At 38.7% G+C, this 20372-nt stretch overlaps 1 protein-coding gene and 1 pseudogene across 1 annotated transcript in view; one reads left to right on the top strand and one right to left on the bottom strand.

Annotated features, from left to right (window-relative positions):
* LOC141497098 (uncharacterized) overlaps positions 1–20106 on the bottom strand; it is a 36026-nt gene extending 15920 nt beyond the window's left edge. The window contains exons 1-4 of the mRNA XM_074199692.1: positions 19920–20106; positions 17591–17642; positions 13614–13740; positions 12407–12502 (exon numbers count right to left, since the gene is read on the bottom strand). Of these exons, the coding sequence (XP_074055793.1) occupies positions 12407–12502; positions 13614–13740; positions 17591–17623 (256 nt within the window). The 5' untranslated portion in view covers positions 17624–17642; positions 19920–20106. The remainder of the gene's footprint in view (positions 1–12406; positions 12503–13613; positions 13741–17590; positions 17643–19919) is intronic.
* Positions 505–1959, top strand: LOC141497143 (tryptophan--tRNA ligase, cytoplasmic pseudogene; annotated as a pseudogene).
* Positions 20107–20372: the final 266 nt, after the last annotated feature.

Below are 20372 nucleotides of genomic sequence, written 5' to 3'. Positions count from 1 at the left end.
TCCAGTTATGTCCTGAATCACAATGCTAGTTTAGGAAACTCAGTTTCCCTTTAAATTAATTTAATCATTCCTATCAGTGATACTATTTATTTCTAATATGAATTTTCTCATGGAAAACAAGGTCTGATGTTTGCCTGAAGACTTTGCCATGTGGATTACATTCATAAGGTTTTGCTCCACTGTGAATTCTCTGATGTTTAACAACTTTCCCCTTCACTGAAAAAGTCTCTCCACATTTAGCACACTCATAAAGTTTCTCTTTGGTGTGAATTCTCTGATGAGTAGTAAGATGGGACTTCCATTAAACATCTTTTCCATTATTGACTTTAATCATACAGTTTCTCTCCAGTGGGTTCTCTGATGTTTAGTAAGAAATGTCTTGTGTGACAGCGCCGGGACCACGAGCTGGCAGGGACTGAGACTCTATTTTGTTCTTCAGAATTATTGAATACAATCAGCTGTTATCCTGAAGCACTTTAATTTCAAAATTCTAAGAGGTTAAAAATGGCCGTTGTTCTAAATGGTGAACCAACTGCACTGGAGCTATTCATAAGCATTACAGCACAAGGATAAGTTGTCTGAGCATTAAAAGCAGAAAAAGCACCAAAGGATGAAATTGATTCTGCTGTCAAACAATTATTGTCACTAAAAGTAAACTACAATGAAGTGACAGGCAAGAATTATCAAGCCGATTCTCCTCCCACAGGCTCCAAACCTGAAGGGAGTGGGGAACCTGGGACCACTCAAAGCGAAGGGGATTTTGTAGATCCCTGGACTGTGCAGACCAGCAGCGCCAAAGGCATTGACTATGACAAGCTCATAGTTCGGTTTGGAAGCAGTAAGATTGACAAAGAACTGATAGATCAAATTGAGAGGGTCATAGGACAAAAACCGCATCATTTCCTGCGTAGAGGCATCTTTTTCTCTCACAGGGACATGAACAACATTCTCAACACATATGAAAATAAGAAGCCATTCTGTCTCTACACAGGCAGAGGGCCCTCTTTCCCGAAGCTATGCATGTAGGTCATCTCATCCCATTTATTTTCACAAAGTGGCTACAAGATGTATTCAGTGTTCCTCTGGCTATGCAGATGACTGATGATGAAAAATACCACTGGAAAGAGCTAACACTTGAGCAAGCATATGGCTATACAACAGAAAATGCAAAGGATATCATAGCCTGTGATTTTGATTTAAATAAAACTTTCATCTTTTCTGACCTGGAGTACATGGGGTCAAGTCTGAGTTTCTACAAGAATGTGGTCAAAATCCAAAAGCATGTCACTTTTAATCAAGTAAAGGGCATCTTTGTCTTCTCTAACAGTGATTGCATTGGAAAGATTAGTTTTCCTGCTATCCTGCTATGCCCCTTCCTTCAGCAACTCATTTCCACAGATTTTCAAAGACAGAACAGATATTCAGTGTCTTATTCCATGTGCCATAGATCAGGATCCTTATTTTAGAATGACAAGAGATGTAGCCCCAAAGATTGGCTATCCCAAACCCGCCTTGCTTCATTCAAGCTTCTTCCCAGCTCTGAAGGGAGCCCAGGCTAAAATGAGTGCCAGTGACCCCAACTCTTCCATCTTCCTTACTGACACAGCCAAACGGATCAAGAACAAGGTCAATAAACATGCATTTTCTGGAGGTAAAGACACCATAGAGGAACACAGAGAGCTTGGAGGCAACTGTGACATTGATGTGTCATGCACCTCACCTTCTGCCTAGAGGATGACAAACTCGAGCAGATAAGACAGGATTACACAAGTGGAGCTATGCTCACTGGAGAGCTAAAGAAGACTTATTGAAGTTCTGCAGCCCTTGATTGCTAATCACCAGGCCAAGTGCAAAAAGATTACAGAGGACATCCTGAAGCAGTTTATGACTCCCAAGAAAACTAGTTTATGACTTTCAGTAACATAGATCATAATAGACATCTGGGTTTATATACACACAAATTCATCAGTAAATATCTGCCTGATTGGATTGTTATCACCCATATATGTTGCTCATTATCATATAGGCCCCTGAGAGTTGGAAGGAACCCTCTCACAAAATCTTTCTACAGCATCTTTGACAAGTGATGATCTTAACTTATTGTCTATAAACCAAATGTTTTCTTGCTGTGAATTAGGTTGTACCAGCTTAGTGTAGACAAAAATAATGTGGAAAAATCCCTACCCTGTAATAGTGTGTAGGGCAAATAAAGGATAGCAGAAGTTCATTTTCTACTGCAAAATAAATGAAAGAATCTTAAAAAAAAGAAATGTCTTGCATGGAAGTCTTTTCACAGTAATCACATTTATCAGGCTTCTTTCCAATGTGGATTCTCTGATGTGCAGTAAGTGTCTCCTTCCATGTAAAAGCCTTTCCACATTGATCTTATATTCAATATTTCTCTCCATTGTGGACTGTCTGGTGTCTAAAAAGAATTCCCTTGAATGAAAAAGCCTTTCCACCTTGATTGCATTCAGAGTGTTTCTCCAGTGTGGATTCTCTGATGTGCAGTAAGTTGGGACTTCCATGGAAAACCCTTTCCACACTGACTTCAATTTAAAAAAAAGCCCTGTGAAGAAAAGTCTTTATATATTGATCACCTTCAAAAGGTTTCTCTCCAGTATGGATTCTCAGATGTTCCATGTAAAAACCTTTCCACATTGATAAAAACCATAAAGGTTTTCTCTAGTATCGATTCTCTGATGTCTATCAAGACTGGACTTCCATGGAAAAGCCCTTTTCATTGATTCCATTCATAAGGTGTCACTGTAGTGTGGTTTCTCTGCCATGCAGCAAGTCTCTCCTTCAATGCATTAACAATTCCACATTGACTAAAACCATAAAGATTTTCCCTTGTGTGGATTCTCTGATGTATATAAAGATTGGACTTCCCATTCCTCAATTGAAAATGGTCAAAAAATATGAATAGACAGATTTCAAATGAGGAAAATCAAGCTTTATATTTCTGATTACAGAAATGCAAATTAAAACAACTAATGGAGTTCCACCTCACACCTTTCAGCTTGGCTAAGATGACAAAAAGGGAAATGCTGGAGAGGTAGTGGGAGGATCCAGTTTCTGCCACATTGCTTGGCACATAGAAAAGGCTTAAATGTTTTTTTACTTATAAAAATGGGGATCAGGTGATGGAGTAAGAGAAGTAATTTTTTCACCAAGGAGTACATAGACCACACAAATCAGAAGTTCTGATAGTTTTTTTTTGTCATAGTTCCCCTCTAACAGCCTAATGAACCCTATGGTATCTTGTTCAGATGAATGCTTTTTAATACATGAAATACATAGTTTCAAAGAAAACAGTGAAACACAGTTTTCAAAATAGTTGTAAAATTAATTCATTGAATTTCGATTTAGATAGCAAAGAGTCACTATTGTGCAGTCTAAACATTTGAATGAAGATAGATAAATGGAGAAATAAGTGAATTTTTCCCCCTGAAGCCTACAATAGAGCCCCTGGAAAAAGGAAATATAGATATAGATATAGATATAGATATAGATATAGATATAGATATAGATATAGATATAGATATAGATTTAGATTTAGATTTAGATTTAGATTTAGATATAGATATATAAGTCCAGGAAACTCAAAATAATCCTCCCACATAGGCAAGATTATATTTGTGATGGGTAATTTCAATTATCCATATTTTAGCTAGAACTCTCTCTACCAACAGCAAGGAAGCCTCTAATGAGGATTTTGTTCTTCAAAAAATACCCATATTTATCATCAAGAAGGAGAAGTCTGTTATAGTGGTAGAAATGATGCGAATCTTGGCAAGGAAGTACCTAAACTTTGTTCCTCCTGTCGGACTGCAGATTGTGAGCTAGAATTGGAGGCTGCATTCCTGATGTTTACATATAAGGAAAGTGAGGCTAGGAAAGGAAAGTCACACAATTAGAAACATCAGAGGGAAGGTTGAGAGAGAAGAGAAAGTGAGTCATTCTCTGACTTGGATCCTGGACATTAGGACAATATTTCAAAGGGTTGAAAGCAAGGATAGGTAGCATCCCATGGCCTAAAATTCTACCAGGAAAGTCACCTTGAGAGGAGACTGGTCAGCTCAAGAATGAGATCTCTAAGGACACAAAAGGGCAACAATTTTAATAAAGAAAAGCAGGAGTTATTAGAATACATTGATGTTTTCAGATCTTAGAACTTTAGATTTTCAGATATGAACATCAGCTATAAGCAGGGGTGGGTAATGGGGCACAAACCACAACACCATGGCATGGTCTAGTAAGAGTCATTTCTAGAAGGAAAAATTGAGGATAAAGTAAACCTAGTGAGAAAAACAGGCAAGTCAATATGTATTAAACACTTACCAAATACAGGGGAAACAGCCAGATGGAGCAGTGGAGAGAGCAGGGGGTCAAGAGAAACTGAGTTCAAATCTGACATTAGTCACTAATTGTGTGACAAGTCACTGGGCAAATCGTAACTTCCATTTGCCTCAATTCTTCACCTGGGAAAGACAGATCTCTTCAAGAAAATTAGAGAAAAACAATTTGCAAACCTGCAAAGTTATGGTAAAGATTATGCAAGAAGACCTTAGCAATATATGTGAACAAAGAGTCACTGGAAGAACAGGTTAGTTTTCAAAGTGGTAGAAGTAGAAACCAAACTGTCAACACTCTGTGAATTATTTTATTTATTTTAAAATTTTTATTTATTTTGAACTTTAAATTTTACAGTTTTCCCCCTAATCTCCCTTCCCTCCTCTCACCCCCCCACCACCACAGAAAGTAGTCTCTTAGTCTTTCCATTTTTTCCCTGGTATACATTGATCTCAGTTGAATGTGATGAGAGAGAAATCAGATCCTTAATGAAGAAAAATAAGGTATAAGAGAGAGCAGAATTATATAAGATAATATTCTTTGAGTTATTGAGGAATCAAGGGAGTTCCAGACAAAACTCTCCTTCTGCCCTACGGCCCTGGACTGTGCATCACAGAATGTGGCAAGTCCTCAAAGAGAGGGCAGAACCAAATCATGTAACTTGTTTCCAGAGCAATGTGTATGAAGGCCATGAAGCAAGAAGCAGGACTGAACCTTGAACAGCTGATTGGTTTAAAGTTGGAACAGCAAAAATAAAATATTAGAGATAGCAACCTTATGTAGTACATTGGAATAACTTTTTTTTTAAATTGAAGCTAAAAAAGTCTTATCTACTACATCATTTTGCTATCTCTAATATTTTATTTTTTCCTCAAGGAGATGATTTTTGTCCCAACACATTCAATTTTGATCAAGGTATAGCATGGAAACAATGTGAAGACTATCAGACTGCCTTCTGTGGGGGAGGAAAGGGAGGCTGGGGGAAATGTGCAAAATTCACAACCTTACCAAAAAATGATGGGTAGAAACTGTTATTGTATAGAATTGGAAAACAAATGAAATATTTATATAAGAAAAAAATAAAATAAAGCTGGAAAGGAGCATGACGAGATTTCATCTTATCACTTTATTTACCGTGCATGCAAAGGACATCATGTAGCCTGCCAGACTGGAGGAATCAATGGTTGGAATTCCGGAAGCTGGGAATAACATCAACATCTCAGAGGTGTAGATGGTACCACTCTAATGCCAGAAAGTGAAGGGGAAATTAAGGAGCCTCTGGATGAGGGGGAAAGAGCAAAGAGGAAAAAGCTGCTTTGAAAAGTGATATTAAAAAAACAGCTAATATCTCTTATACTTCATGTTTCTTCCTTAAGGATATGACTTCTCTCTCATCACACTCAATTTGGATCAATGTTAGCATGGAAACAATATAAAGACTGACAAACTGCCTTCTGTGGGGGTGGGGGGAGGGAAGTAAGATTAGAGGAAAAACTGTAAAATTCAAAAATAAATTTAAATTAAAATAAAGAAATTTTTTTAAGAAACTAAATTTTGTGCAGCACACAATGCTAATATATTTTTTCCAATAAAAGCTAAAAGTTTAAAAAAAACTAAGATGCTGGCAACTAGACTCATAACTTCCTTGTAAACAGAGGGTGATGAAATGGAAGCAGTTTGAAATTTTATATCCTTGGACTCAAAGATCATTGCAGATGGTGACTGTAGTCTTTAAATTAAGATACCTGCTTCTCGGGAGGAAAGGGTTCAGTGGAATGAATTAACTAATAATTGAGTTCCTAGAGATCCTTTTTTCAGGCAGACTCTGGTCTGGGAATCAGAGAACAAAACAGCCTGGAGGAATTTATTAGTCCTGACAAGATGCATTCTTTCCCTGGCCTGTAGGTCCCTGTGGTAAGTGAAGTGAATCAGAAAACTGCAAAGCCTGTTCTGTCCCCCAGCAGAATAATGCTGTATTCCAACAAATAATGAACTTGGATATTCCCACAGGATTCTGGGATGCCTGTGTTGTCCTAATTGGACGATCACAGCTCTCAAAACTTACTATAATTGTGGTCCCCAGAAAATCACTCAAGTCTATCACATTATTACATATATAATTTCTGCTTCCATTACAATAAAGTGGAATAATTCCAATTTGTAAATCTGTTTTTTGGAATGAAAGTCATTACTTAAATTGGTCCTTGATTACTGGCACTTATTGCTGACCTGCTGTTTTGCTCAGGTTAAAGACTGACTCAATAAAATTCTGTAAACAAAAGCTCTGACAAACTACTAGAGTAGTAAAAAAGGAGAAAGAGCACCTTACGAACAAAGGTCGATACAGTCAAAACTGTGGGTTTTCCAATAGTCATATAAGGCTGTCAGTGATGCACTTTAAGGAAAGCAGAGTGTCTCAGAATTAAGGTTTTTGAGAAGACTTGTGAGGTTCCTTTGGATAGCAAAAAAGATGAAATTGTTTCAGGCAATTAATTCTGGCAAGATGCTAGAAGGTCACACTAAAACTTTTCATTTTGGCCAATCAAAAGATAAGATTCAATGGAAACTGCCCTGATGTTGGGAAAGATCAAAGGAAAAAGAAGGGGAAGGCATAGGATGGGATGGATAGTGTCATGGAAACAATGAACTTCAGCTGGGACAGTCTTGGACAGCTAGTGAAGGATGGAAGGCTTTCTGTGTTAAGGTCCTTCAGTTCACAACAAGGTGGACACAACTGGACTGAATAAGTATTCTACAAGCTTAAACCTCCCTTAAGATGAGACAAAGGACAGCATTTTGACCAGGTATGGTGAAGAGCATGGGCTTGGAATCAAAGACTCAACTTCATGATTTGAAATCATCCCAAGACATTTCCTAGCTATCTGATGCTGGCAAATCACTTAAGCCTGTTTGCCTCAGCTGGAGAATGAAAGGGTAAACTACTCCAATATCCTTAACATGAAACACCCCCATCCTTAATGGGGTCCCATGACTGAAATGAACAAACAACAAATAAGGTAAGATTGTCATGACAATCATAAACACAAATTAGGCATTCAGGTCTAAGTTGATGACAATGGTTTCTTTGTATAGTTTTATAAGGTACAGTCGACGTTCAGGAGAAATTATATTGATAGTCTCAAGAGTACCAGGCCTAATGGTCCAAAGCAAAATGCAGACAATGAAGAGACAAAGCTGTGAGCATGAGAAGTTCATGCTAACTCTAAATATACTCTTAGAGAGGGCCAATGGTTTCCCAATTAAATTCAAAGAAATGACAGAGATTCCCACCCTCCAAGTTTAAGGTATTACAAAGAAGAGAAGTTCATAGGTGGAGAAAATAATATAATTGTTTAAAAAATTGAACTTCTCAAGGAGGCAGGAGCAAAATGATTAGCTGAAAGTCTGAGATGTGTACAAATAAGAACTCTTTCCATGTTAAAATTGTTAATCTCCTTTTATTAAATTTTATTCCCAATTTTTTGAATAAAAGATATTCTCAAGCATAGTACAATCAAAAAGATGATTGTATGTAAAACTGTAAATGTATGATATACAACTTGATCTTCCTTCCAAATGTACAACAAAATTATCATATAAATTTTGTTCTTCCCTCCCTAGCCTAGACATTGCTAGCATTAGCCACAAATCAATATAAGAGTAAAATTAATCTGCATGCAGATAGAATTTTTCTACACATGCTCTTTATAGTTATTTTGTGTTTTGACCAGCATTGATGGAAGGAAAACATGAATATAGAAAGGGCATCTGGAAGAAACATCCTAGTAAGGGGCAGCTAGGTGGCTCAGTGGATTAAGCACCAGCCCTGGAGTCAGGAGGACCTGAGTTCAAATCTAACCTTTGACACTTAATAATTGTATAGTTGTGTGGCCTTGAGCAAGTCACTCTTAACTCTATTGCCTTAAATAAAAAAGAACTTACAAATATATTTGTAAAAAGAAGCATCCTAGTAATGACATGACCAAAGAAAGGCATGGGCTGCCTTTCAGAGTAGTGACTTCATGAACATTAAGGTCTTCATGCAATGATCATTTTAGTATGTGGGGATTTCTTTTTGAGGCTGCATTTTGTTTTTTTAAAAAGTAGATCTTTCACTGTATCAATTATATATGTGAGACTCTTTTTATTGTTTAATTCCTGATCAATTCCATTGTTTATACTCAAAAAGAAGTCTTCGTCACTGGCATTTCAATGAAGCAACTTTTCCAAAACAAAAACCTCACAATCTGCTTTTCATAGTTAGATTAAAAAAATGACTAAGTGAATTTTTATCCTTTTTGCCCAGTTCTTTTACTTATTCTGAAGACACTGTATTTTTGAGAACATCCAATTATGTCCTTTATCACAATGCTAGTTTCCGGAACAGGGTGTTCCCTTGAAATTCATTTAATCATTTATGTCAGTGATAAAATTTCTATTAGGAATGAATTTTCTCAAGGAAAATAAGGTGTGATGTGTGCCTGAAGACTTTTCCCCATTGATTACATTCATAAGGTTTTGCTCCACTTCGAATTCTCTGATATTTAACAAGTATGTCCTTCAATGAAAGCCTTTCCACATTAATTACATTCATAAGGTTTCTCATTGATGTGAATTCCCAGGTGAATATTAAGACAGTCCTTTCATATAAAATCCTTTCCACATTGACTTCAATCATAAGATTTCTCTCTAGTTCATTCTCTGATGTTTAATAAGAAATGCCTTATCTGGAAAAGTCTCTTCACACTGATGACATTCATAAGATTTCTCTCCAGCATGGATTCTCTGAAGTGAAGTATGATAGGACTTTCATGGAAAACTCTTTCCACAATCATCACATTCATAAGACTTCTATTTGGTGTGAATGCTTTGATGTATATAGTAAGATGGGAACCTCCATATAAAAGACTCTCCACACTGATCACATTCATAAGGTTTTTCTTCAGAGTGTTTTCTCTGATGTGCATTTTGTCAGTCCCTTGATGTAAAATCCTTTCCACATTGATTATATGCATAATGTTTCCTCTCCCATGTGGATACTCTTAATCAAGTGCTTTCCTCCAGTTGACATATTAACAGAAGTTCTTTTTCTTATTCTGAAGACATTGTGTTTTTGAGTTATGTCCTTTATCACAATCCCAGATTAGGAAACTCAGCATTCCATTTACATGCAACTCAATCATTCATGCCATGAGTGATAAGGTTTGTTTCTGATATGAATTTTCTGAAGGAAGATTAAGTTATGATGCTCACCTGAAGATTTTACTACATTGATTACATTCCTACGGTTTTGCTCCAGTGTGGATTCTCTGATGTTTAAAAAGAATAAAAAAGCCTTTCTACTATGAATGTGATTAAGGTTGTTCTTTGGTGTGAATTCTCTGATGAGCAGTAACATGAGACTTCCATGAAAAAAACTTTTCCACATTGATTTTAATCATAAGGTTTCTCTCCAGTGTGGATTCTCTGATGTATAGTAAGATATGACTTCCATGTAAAAACCTTTCCACAGTGATTAAATTCATAAGAAATGTCTTTGGTGTGGATCCTCCATTGTGTAGTAAGATATGACTTGCATGTAAAAGTCTTTTCACATTGATTACATTGAGAAGACTTCTCTCCAGTGTGGATTCTCTGATGTTTAAGAGGAGTTTCCTTCAAAGAAAAAGTCTTTCCACATTGATTACCTGACATGTTTTTCTTCCAATATGGATTATCTGATGTCTAGTTAGATTGAACTTCAGTGCAAACCCCTTTCCACATTGATTACATTCATAAGGTTTCTCTCCAGTGTGGATTCTCTGATGTGTAGTGAGATGGGACTTAAATGTAAAAAGCTTTCCACATTGAATACATTCATAAGGTTTCTCACTATTGTGGATTCTCTGATGTTTATCAAGAGTGCCCTTAAATGAAAAACCCTTTCCACATTGATTACATTCATAAGGTTTCCCTCTAGTGTGGATTCTCTGATGTTTATTAAGAGTGCCCTTAAATGAAAAAGCCTTTCCACATTGATCACATTCATAAGGTTTCTCACCAGTGTGTATTCTCTGATGTTTATCAAGAATGCCCTTAAATGAAAAACACTTTCCACATAGATTACATTCATAAGGTTTCTCTCCAGTGTGGATTCTCTGATGTTGAGTGAGATAGGACTTGAATGAAAAACCCTTTCCACATTGATTACATTCATAAGGTATCTCTCGAGTGTGGATTCTCTGATGTGTAATGAGATAGGATTTCAATGTAAAAGCCTTTCCACATTGATTACATTCATATGGTTTCTCACCAGTGTGGATTCTCTGATGTTGAGTGAGATAGGACTTGCATGAAAAAATCTTTCCACATTGATTACATACATAAGGTTTCCCTGGAGTGTGAATTCTCTGATGTCTAGTAAAATTGGACTTAAATGTAAAAACCTTCCCACACTGATTACATTCAAAAGGTTTCTCACCAGTGTGGATTCTCTGATGTTCAACAAGAGTGCCCTTCACTGAAAAAGTCTTTCCACATTGATCACATTCATAAGGTTTCCCTCCAGTGTGGAGTTTCTGATGTACAGTAAGATTCTCCTTGGTAGTAAAAACTTTTTCACTCTGATTACATTCATCATGTTTCTCTCCAGTTTGGATTCTCTCATTTGTAGCACAGAATTCTCTCCACATGAAGTCACAAGCAGTGTCATTCATGATTTTTTGTTTGTAAGTTTCTTTCAAGGAAAAATTTATTTTTCCAATTTTCTCCTTCATTTCAAGTCTCATCTCTTCTGAAAGATTCAAAGAATGAAACATACACAAAGACTATATGTACTCAAATATATTTATATTTATATCCCTTTCCCATCAATGGTAGAGCCTATACTCATTTACTATTTATTTATCCTAGTAACGAAACAAAACTCTAACCTTACATGTAGAGAAAAAAAATCAGTTTAAAATAACACTAGTTATATCCTAAGGATAATTTACTTTACAAAGTATTGTACACACAAGCCCATTGGATCCTGACAACAAACATCAAGAATACTGGTGACACAGGTATTCTCATGCCATTTTCATGATATTCATGATGCACACCATGACCATAGAATAGCCAGATGACTTGACCAAAATGCCAGCAGCTTAGACTAAAATACAAGCCCTGGGAGTAAACATACTCTCTTCGCATTAAAATAAAATTAAAACCCTTCTAAAACAAAATTTCAAAAATGGATGGCCTTTCGTATGTCTAAAAATGTGTTTCTCATATAGGAATATGTTACTCATTCTTCTGTAAGGAAGTGAAGAGCATGCTTCACTCTTAGAACCCTTGCAACATTTCCCATTTAGAGATTCATATGTCCTTTGAATGATTCAGTTAATGGTTGAAGGAATTTGAGCTAAAAAAATTTGTTAATGGAAACCTAAGCAATAAAAATTGTCCAATTTGCTTACAAAGATATTTATCCTCTGGGACAACATGTATGGTCATGCTTTAACCCTAATAGCTGTGTTTCTGCAGTGATTCCAAACTGTCATGATCAGGAGTACATTGATTTGGGGGATCATACAGCAATTATGTCAAACTGACTGTTTCTAAGTGCAACATGTTCATTGACATTCTCAAGTTAATGTCAGATTATTTTCAAACTTCCAGAAAGTTTGGACATTCCTGTACAAAATGAGCCCAAGAATACAAAAATTCTCATTGGCTGTCTAGCACTGCACCAGACAAGTTCTCTCATTTCTAATAATCACATCTCATCAAACCTTAATCACCAGATCAACAGGGAACCTGGGTTTGCATTTTCAAAGCAGTGATGGCAGGCTATTTGAAAACCATAGTCCCTAGGCAGCCACAGTAGCAGTCATCATGAAACCCTCATGGCCCTCCACAAACTTTCTAGAAAAACAGATCTTAAAGGGTCACTCATTCAAATGCTAGGAAATATCTGAAAAAGAATCCCAAGGCAGGTGTTCCTGCCCCCAAATCCAGCCCTTGCCTCCCTGTATCACATAGAAGCCAGCCATCATAGCTGTCCTATACCTGTTTTCACTTCACTCACCTGGATAGTGGCTCCTCTGGACTTCCTCCTCCAGCATCCATGGAGGTCCTCGTTGCTCAAAATAAGAGATGACATCTTGTTTGGGAACTAGAAATCCTGGGAAGGGAAATTAGTTGGGGATGAAGATGGAGAGAAAGTTGAAATTTCGTTCTCTTTTGGAAAGGGCTGTATACACAGCACTTGAGGATCCCTTGATGAAGTTCACACAAAGGAGCTTGGACTCACCCATTAGTGCTTGTAATGTAAGAAGCCCAAAATAGAATATGTTGCCATGAATAATAGCCTAATCCTCACCCCACCACCACCCCAGTTCTAACAGGTTCCATTTTGGTGGGAAAAAACCTCCTTCCAAAATAGGGTAAAAATGGTTAAGGTGCAAGACCAGTCTCAAGCCCAGGGAACATGAATATTTTGCCCAATCCCTCTCCCCCTGTTCCTCAGTCCCTGAACCATATAGAAACTTTGTGTATTGTTCATTTGAGAAATCTTTGACTCTTAGGTGGAATTTTTCCTGCTGGCAAAGTCCATAGTTGTGCCAAATGTTCTTTCTTGGCCAGTCTGTTGTTCCTGGCAATGCCAGAAATTTATAAGAAAGGAAGACAGGGTGGGTCCCAGAGCTCCTGAATAAGAGTCTCAGGACAGTTATTTATGGGGGCTATGGGGAGGGGGAGGGGAGATATTCCTAGAACTTTGGCTTTGGTACAAATTTTGTCTTGGTACAACTTCTCCGTAGAAGGATGAACTCAGCACACATTTCCCATTCTCTAGAAATCTAGATAGTGCAGTGGAGGGAACCCTGGACCTAGCCTGTGAAATGCCAGAGTCAAAATCCAGGCTCAGACAGATACTTGCTGTGTGCCAAATCACTTAATCTCCATTCACCTCAGTTTCTTCAACTGTAAAATGGGATAATAATATCACCTAACTTGGAAGGTTATTATTAGGATGAAGCCACATAATATGGTATAGAAACCCCTACTCACAGCTTCTGGAAAGCAGCAAGTGAAAATAAATGCTTATTCCCTTCCCTTTCTTCCCTTCCCACCATCTTGGCTAAAATTTTAGGGCAAGAGGAAGGAAGATTAAGGACAGAATTGCAGGAGACCTGCCCTTTCCTCTCTCTAAATTGCTCCAGACCCTCCACAGTAGGGAATGAAGATGTTCCCATTGATAGTAGACACAGTGTTACCAGGAGAAGGGTCCTTACCCACAGACAACAGGTTCTGGGCATTCTCCAGCATGACCTTCTTGTACAACTGCTTCTGAGGAGGGTCTAAGAGGCTCCACTCTTCCTGGGTGAAGTCCACAGCCACATCCTTGAATGTCACCATCTCCTAGATCACCAAAAGTCATCAGGTGTAGAGATAAAAGACTTTTTAAAAGGGGGAAAAAATAAATACTGAAGAAAGATAATGATTTCACAAAACCTAGCAGCCTCTATACTACAAACACTGTAGATCTGAGAACATTGTATTTCAAAGAGCAAAAGAGTTGGGGTTACATCCAAAAACAGCAATTTCTCCTTCAATCAGAAATGTCATATGGTCACAAGTATAGAATTTAAGAAGGTTGATAGAAATCAATTAAGAGTTCAAAGCAAAATGAGAAAAAATTAAGACTGATCCTAAAAAATCAAGAAAATGATGAAAAAGTCAATCCAAAAACTTAAGAAAATAATTCCTTAAAAAATAGAATTAGACAAGGGGAAGCTAATGACATTCTAAAAGATCAAGAAATAATTAAAAATCAAAAGAACAAAAATAAATAACAAGAGAATGTGAAACATTTGTCAAAAAAACCAACAGTTCTAGAAAACAGATAGAGGAGAAATAATACAAGAATAGATGGACTACTTGAAAAGATAAAGAATCTTGATACAATATTGCAAGAAATTAACAAGTAAAATTGTCTTGAAGTTGAATGAAAAGGAAGGTAAATGAAAAATGGAAATATCCACCAATCACCACTGAAAAGAGATCCTAGCAAGAAAACTTACAGGTATGTCATAGCCAAGTTTCCAAGTTTTCAGGCTAAAGAAAAAATATTGGAAGCAACAAGAAAAACCCAATTTAGATATCTTGAAGCTATAGTAAGTTTTAGACAAGACCTAGTATCTATTACATTGAAGGACCCTAGTTCTTGCAATATTGTATTGCATGGAGCAAAAGAACTGAGGTAATGACCAAGGGTAACTTACTCAGCCAAGTATAATCTTCTAAGAAAAAAAAAAACAAGAAATTTAAGAACCTCAAAGACTTTAATGTTACTGTAACAATAACCCTAGAACCTAAGGGAAATTTGAATTTTAATTCTAGGAGAAAAATGAGTTAAACATTACGGACCAATTATATTGTATATAATATGATCAACTTGTTTAGTTCTTATGTGTTAAAATATCAGTATGTTTATGTCAGTCATTATTTGGGTAGTTTGAAAGAAAAAGCTTGAGTTGATCAGAGTATAATGGAGTGATTCTAAAAAATAAAACTTTGTAGGGAGAGATAAAAACAAGTAATCATCTCATAAAAATGAAGCATAAAAGGAAAAACTGATCCAGAAGAAACCATTAGAGGGAGGGTGGGTAAAGCTGGATCTTTATTCTCATTGGTAATGAGTGAAAAGTATATTCTCATACTCAGATATATGTCTGTATACACACACACACACACACACACACACACACACACACACACATGTATATGGGTATAAAAGGCTTCCAAATTTAGAAAAATGAAAGAGGAGAAAGGGATAGGATTGGGGAAAGGATAAGGGATGGAGACTTCTTGGAGGATGACTAAAACAAGATCAGGTAGTAGGTAGAAATAAAGCAAAGAGGGGGATAGGGGAAATAGGGTGACAAGGATAGTGAGGAAAAATTGAAAGGAGGAAAATATCTAAGTAATTTTGGGTAGAAGGTGAATGAGATGAATTGACTCACAAAATGAGAGCTTCGTGCCAAGAAAATAAAGAGAAGAAATAGAATTTTATTATGTATTTAAAAAAAAAGCCAGGAGCAGTAATCATGATCTCAGACAAAGTTTAAGCTAAAATTCATTTAATCAAAAATTAGGGAAACTATACTATGGATCAGCAATATTATTCTATATTGTTATAGATAACTTTAAATATCTAGACAGTATACCTGAGAGTATACTTGCCAAAACAGACACAGGAACTCATTGAAAATAAGCATAAAATGCTGTCTATAAAAATAAATTCATATTTAAATGATTGAAATCATATTTTTTTGTTCATGGGAATCAAAATAATAAAAATCTAGCTAATCTATGTATTCAATGTCATCACAATTAAATCTGAATCAACTATCTAACTGATTTAGACAAAATAATCGCCGTGGTCATTTGGATGAGCAAAAATTCACAAATATCAAGGTAATCAATGGAAAAATGTGAAGGGAGGGGGTCTGGTCATAGATCTCAATCTATATAACAAAATGATAATTATCAAAACAACTTCTGACTAAAAATTAAATTGGTGGATCAGGGAAATAGATTAGGAGCAGATTACAATATAGTAAATGACGTGGTAATCTAATAGATTAAAGAGACAAAGATCCAAGCTTTCAGAACAAAAACTTATTTTTGACACTTGTAATAACTTGAAAACAGCAGGAAAGAAACTAGGTTTAAACATCTCACACTTGATACCAAGAGGTCAAAATGGCACATGGTTTGCTCATAAAGCATGTTAATGAGCAAATGAGGCAAGTCTTGAGTTGTTCATTTATCAATCTGAGGATAGAGGAAGAATTTAAGGCCAACAAAAAAGTGCAACAGAAAAATCAAACAGACAATTTTGATTATATAAAATTAAAAAGCTTTTATGCTAAAAAGGAAAGCAGGAAACTTGGAAAAACATTTGTAACCAATATTTCTAGTAAAGACCTGATTTCTCAACTATAGAGAAGTGAAATTGCAAAAATATAAATCATTTAACCAATTGATAAATCATTAAAGGATAGACAGTTTTAGACAAAGAAATGAAAACTATCTCTAGACATGTGAAAAATGCTCTAAATTGCTATTGATTAGAAAAATGCAAATTAAAACAACTTTAAGGTATCTTCTCACATCCATCAGATTGGATAATATAACAGAAAGGAAAAATGATAAATGTTGAAAATGATGTGAGAAATCTGGAACACTGATGCTCTGGTGGTGGAACCGTGGACTGATCCACCCATTCAGGAGACCAGTTTGGAATGTTGTCCAAAGGGCTATAGAGCTCAGCATAGCTGTTGATCCAGCAACACCATTGCCAGCTCTAGAGCCTAAAGACAGTTTTTTAAAAGTGAAAAACATCAAATAACACCAAAATATTTATCACATCTCTTGTGGTGCCTGAGAAATCAAGAGGATGCCCATCAGCTGGGGAATGGCGAAACAAGCTGTTGTGGGATTGGGATGGAATATTATGACAAAATAAGATAATACAATAATAAATATCAGGTAGGGTAACATATGTAGAAAATGACTGATATGGAAATGGTACAGGGCTGTATGTACATGGATAACCTATATCAGACCACTTATCACAGGGAGACAGGGAGGTGTGTGTGTGTGTGTGTGTGTGTGTGTGTGTGTGTGCAATGCTAGACAGGCATTAAGAATCAATTCATAACTGAAGTGGTCCTTGAAATTTGACTGTAAGGAGGGAGAACTTAAAAGCAACCAGGGAGGATACCAGTATTGGGTGGGGGGCTCAGGCCTCAAGACCCCAAGGGCCCCAGGAATCAGTTTGAAACACAGAAGTGACCAGGGTAGTGTGGTTACTAAGAGGTTCAATTTACAACTTTTTGGTAAGGACACAATCCATAAGAAGGCATTGTCAGCTTCATGACCCCTCCTCTATGTCTACAGAAATGGATTCAGTTACTCACCTTGGTCTGATGTTTATCTTTCATTCTCTAAAAAGACAATGATATTGAGGCAGGTGATGCCATGACAAGCACATGAATTGCATTTCCACATATGAATCAAGATGACTGTGGATCCAAGGCAATCAGGGTTAAGTGACTTGCCCAAGGTCTCACACAGTTATTAAGTGGTGAGTATCTGAGGCTGGATTTGTACTCCCAGTCTCCTCACTTCAAGGCCAGTGCTCTATCCACTGCACCACCCAGATGCCCCTTCTTGGCCTAGACTAGGGATAGACTACACTCACCTGAAATGGGGTTCTGAGGCTCCCAGGGCTCATTCCCTTGAATCCAGGATTCCTGCAAACATAGCAAGGACCAAAGTGACTCCATTTTGTCAAGTTCCTGGATCTTTTTTTCTGGTCCTTATCTGCCTTGGGGTCCCTTTATAGATCTACAAATATAACAGCCAAAGCACTACTATCAGAGCTTACTCCTAAGCAGGAAAGGTTTCTCATTCTAAGCCTTTCGGATCCCCGGGAGGCAGTCTAGAGACACCTGGAAAGGCCCTCCCTTCTTTACCTCTGCTTAGGAAAAAAAACCATCTTTCCCACCCCATAATCTTAGTCCCAAAGCTACTTTGGGGATTATACACTGGGAGACTGCTGTTTATCAACCTTTAATTATAAAACTTTTCTATCTGGATTTGACTACCTGCTTGGGCCAGGTCTTGGTCCTCTTCAGTCTAAGCTGGGGAGAGAGAAGAATCCCAGAGCAGGGAGAGCTTTCCCTCCTCTTCTAGGGCAAGAAGAGTGGCCTCCAGGAATTTATAAAGGGTAAAGTCCTACAGGAGTTACAAAGGTACTGGCCCTACCCTCAGGGCAGAGACTCCAAGTTATGAAAAAAGGGGAAAGGTGTCTGGGAGGGTCAGGCTTGGAAATGAAGTTAGCCAGGAGAAAAAGAGTACATCCCTCTCCCACAAAATGTTATTCTTCATACTCCTCTTCTCCTCAGGCTTCTACAGAGGCAGAAGGGGCTGGGAATCCCAGGTGGGAGAACCAGGCAGCACCTCAGTGACTCCTGGGGCAGAACTTTTGCTCCTACTGGTCCTTTGCCTCCCCAGCTTACATGGATATATTCTAAACTACAGAGCAAAATCAAGGAAAGTTGAGGATGAAGAGACCCTGGAATGAAACCACAAGAAAATGACTTGGGGAAACTTGAGGCTGAGAAACAAAGTTCAGTCTGGGATTTGAGCCTGAGAGCACTGCAGGAACTATTTTAACAGTGGCAAAGAATTGGAAATTGAAGGACTGTCCAGTAATTGGGGAATGGATGAACAAGTTAAGGATAAGGAATGCTATGGAGTACTATTGTTCTATATGAAACTATAAGTGGCTGGACTTTAGAGAAAGTGGAAAAGAATGACGTGAACTGATGCTGAGCAAAGGGAGCGGAACCAAGACAACCTGGTACACATTAACAGTAACACTGTGAGTTGGTCCATTATGAGGGCCACAGCTCCTCTCAGCAGTCCAGATCTCAAGGACAACCTTGAGAGGCCTCTCCTGGACAGTGCCATCCACAACTAGGAAGGGGTAGGGAACTCCCCAGAATCTGAATATATATACTATGTTCACTTTTTGTAAAACTTCTCTTTTGCATTTCCTTCCTATCTCCTGACTTTCTTTCTTTTTCCTTAATTTGAATTCCTCTTAAACAAAATGACTCATATGTAAATATGTTAAACAGAAATGTACATGACTTTTTCCAGACTCATGTTGAAAATCTCCCAGAGCATGGAACTGGAAAAATAAATGATCAACTCAAAAAAGTAACGCTGAGGCAGGGAAAGAGGGGGATTAGGTAAGGGGAGTAGGAGGAGGGTCTGGGAGAGAAGACTTCTAACAGAGTTCACGGAAGGGAGAGCTCATGGATTGAATGAAGGGAAAACAGGATGGTGACTGAGTCCTACGGTTTAAGGAGGAGTCAGGGAGGATACTGGTACCCCGAGAGAACCTCTCCTTGGAAACTGGAAACAGGTCTGAGATCTGATGGGAAAACAGGCCAAAATTCAGGACTTCACATAAGGGGGGCCAGGAAAAAGATTTGAGGACTGTGTCCAAGGTGATATCCTGAGGTGGGGGAGAGGAAGGCAGGACTCCTGGGGCATTTCTGCCTTCTCTGCCCCAATGGCCTCTCCTGCCCCTCGTCCTCATCCCTCCCCTCCCTCATAGGGCACTGGTCTGAAGGCAGAAAAAACTGAATCTCTACTCAAGAGGTGGGGACAGGGAGACAAGACTTCCGGGTCCTAAGAGGAAGGTAACAATCAGGATTCCCCCATTCTTAGGGACTAAGTCTGGAGTCTGGGAAAGTGGCATTTACCAATGGTAAATCTGAGGAGCGACAGAGGAAGCCTGGGAAATGATTAGGAGGGTGGGGAAGAAGGGGGGCTCCCCCAGTGCCAGGCTGGGGAGGGCAGGGGGCTCCCAGCGGGCCTGGAGACACTCACAAGGAGGCCAGATGAAGAGAGGGAGACGCCGTGGCAGGGAGCCAGGGCAGGACAGGAAACGGGGAGGTGGGGGGAAGGTGGGGGGAAGGAGGGAGGCTCCGGCTCCGGCTCCGGCTCCGGCCTACCTGGGACTGCAAGCACAGGCCTGGCTCCAGGAGGCGGAGAGATCGCAGCTGTCAGGGAAGAGAGGGCAGAGCTCTGCCACCAGGGAAGGCCGCGCAGGCGCAGTGCAAAGGCTTCCTGCCACCCAGCAGTCCAGCTGAGAAGGCCTTCCAGGTCCCAAATGCACCGCCTGGGCGGCCCCAGCATCCTCCGATCCCCCCAGGGCCCCAACTGCCCCTCCTCCCCGAGCCCCGCCCTCCTTTCTCCACTGTAATGATCCCTCCTTCTGCCCACTCCAAACCCTGCCCCCACCGCCCAAACTCCACCCTGGCCCCCCCAGGCTGCTCATCTCTGAGGGCTCCCCCTCCAGTCTTCCACCCCGCCCCCGCTCCACCTGCAGCCCCCCCCCCAGAGGATCCAGGGGAGTGCACTGAGGCACGAGGGGTCTCCCGTGGGCACTGTCCTGTGGGCCCTCC

Source organism: Macrotis lagotis, chromosome X, assembly GCF_037893015.1.
Source record: "Macrotis lagotis isolate mMagLag1 chromosome X, bilby.v1.9.chrom.fasta, whole genome shotgun sequence".
Taxonomy (NCBI): domain Eukaryota; kingdom Metazoa; phylum Chordata; class Mammalia; order Peramelemorphia; family Peramelidae; genus Macrotis; species Macrotis lagotis.
Note: the sequence above shows the minus strand (reverse complement) of the source record. Positions and strands in the feature narration are given on the sequence as shown.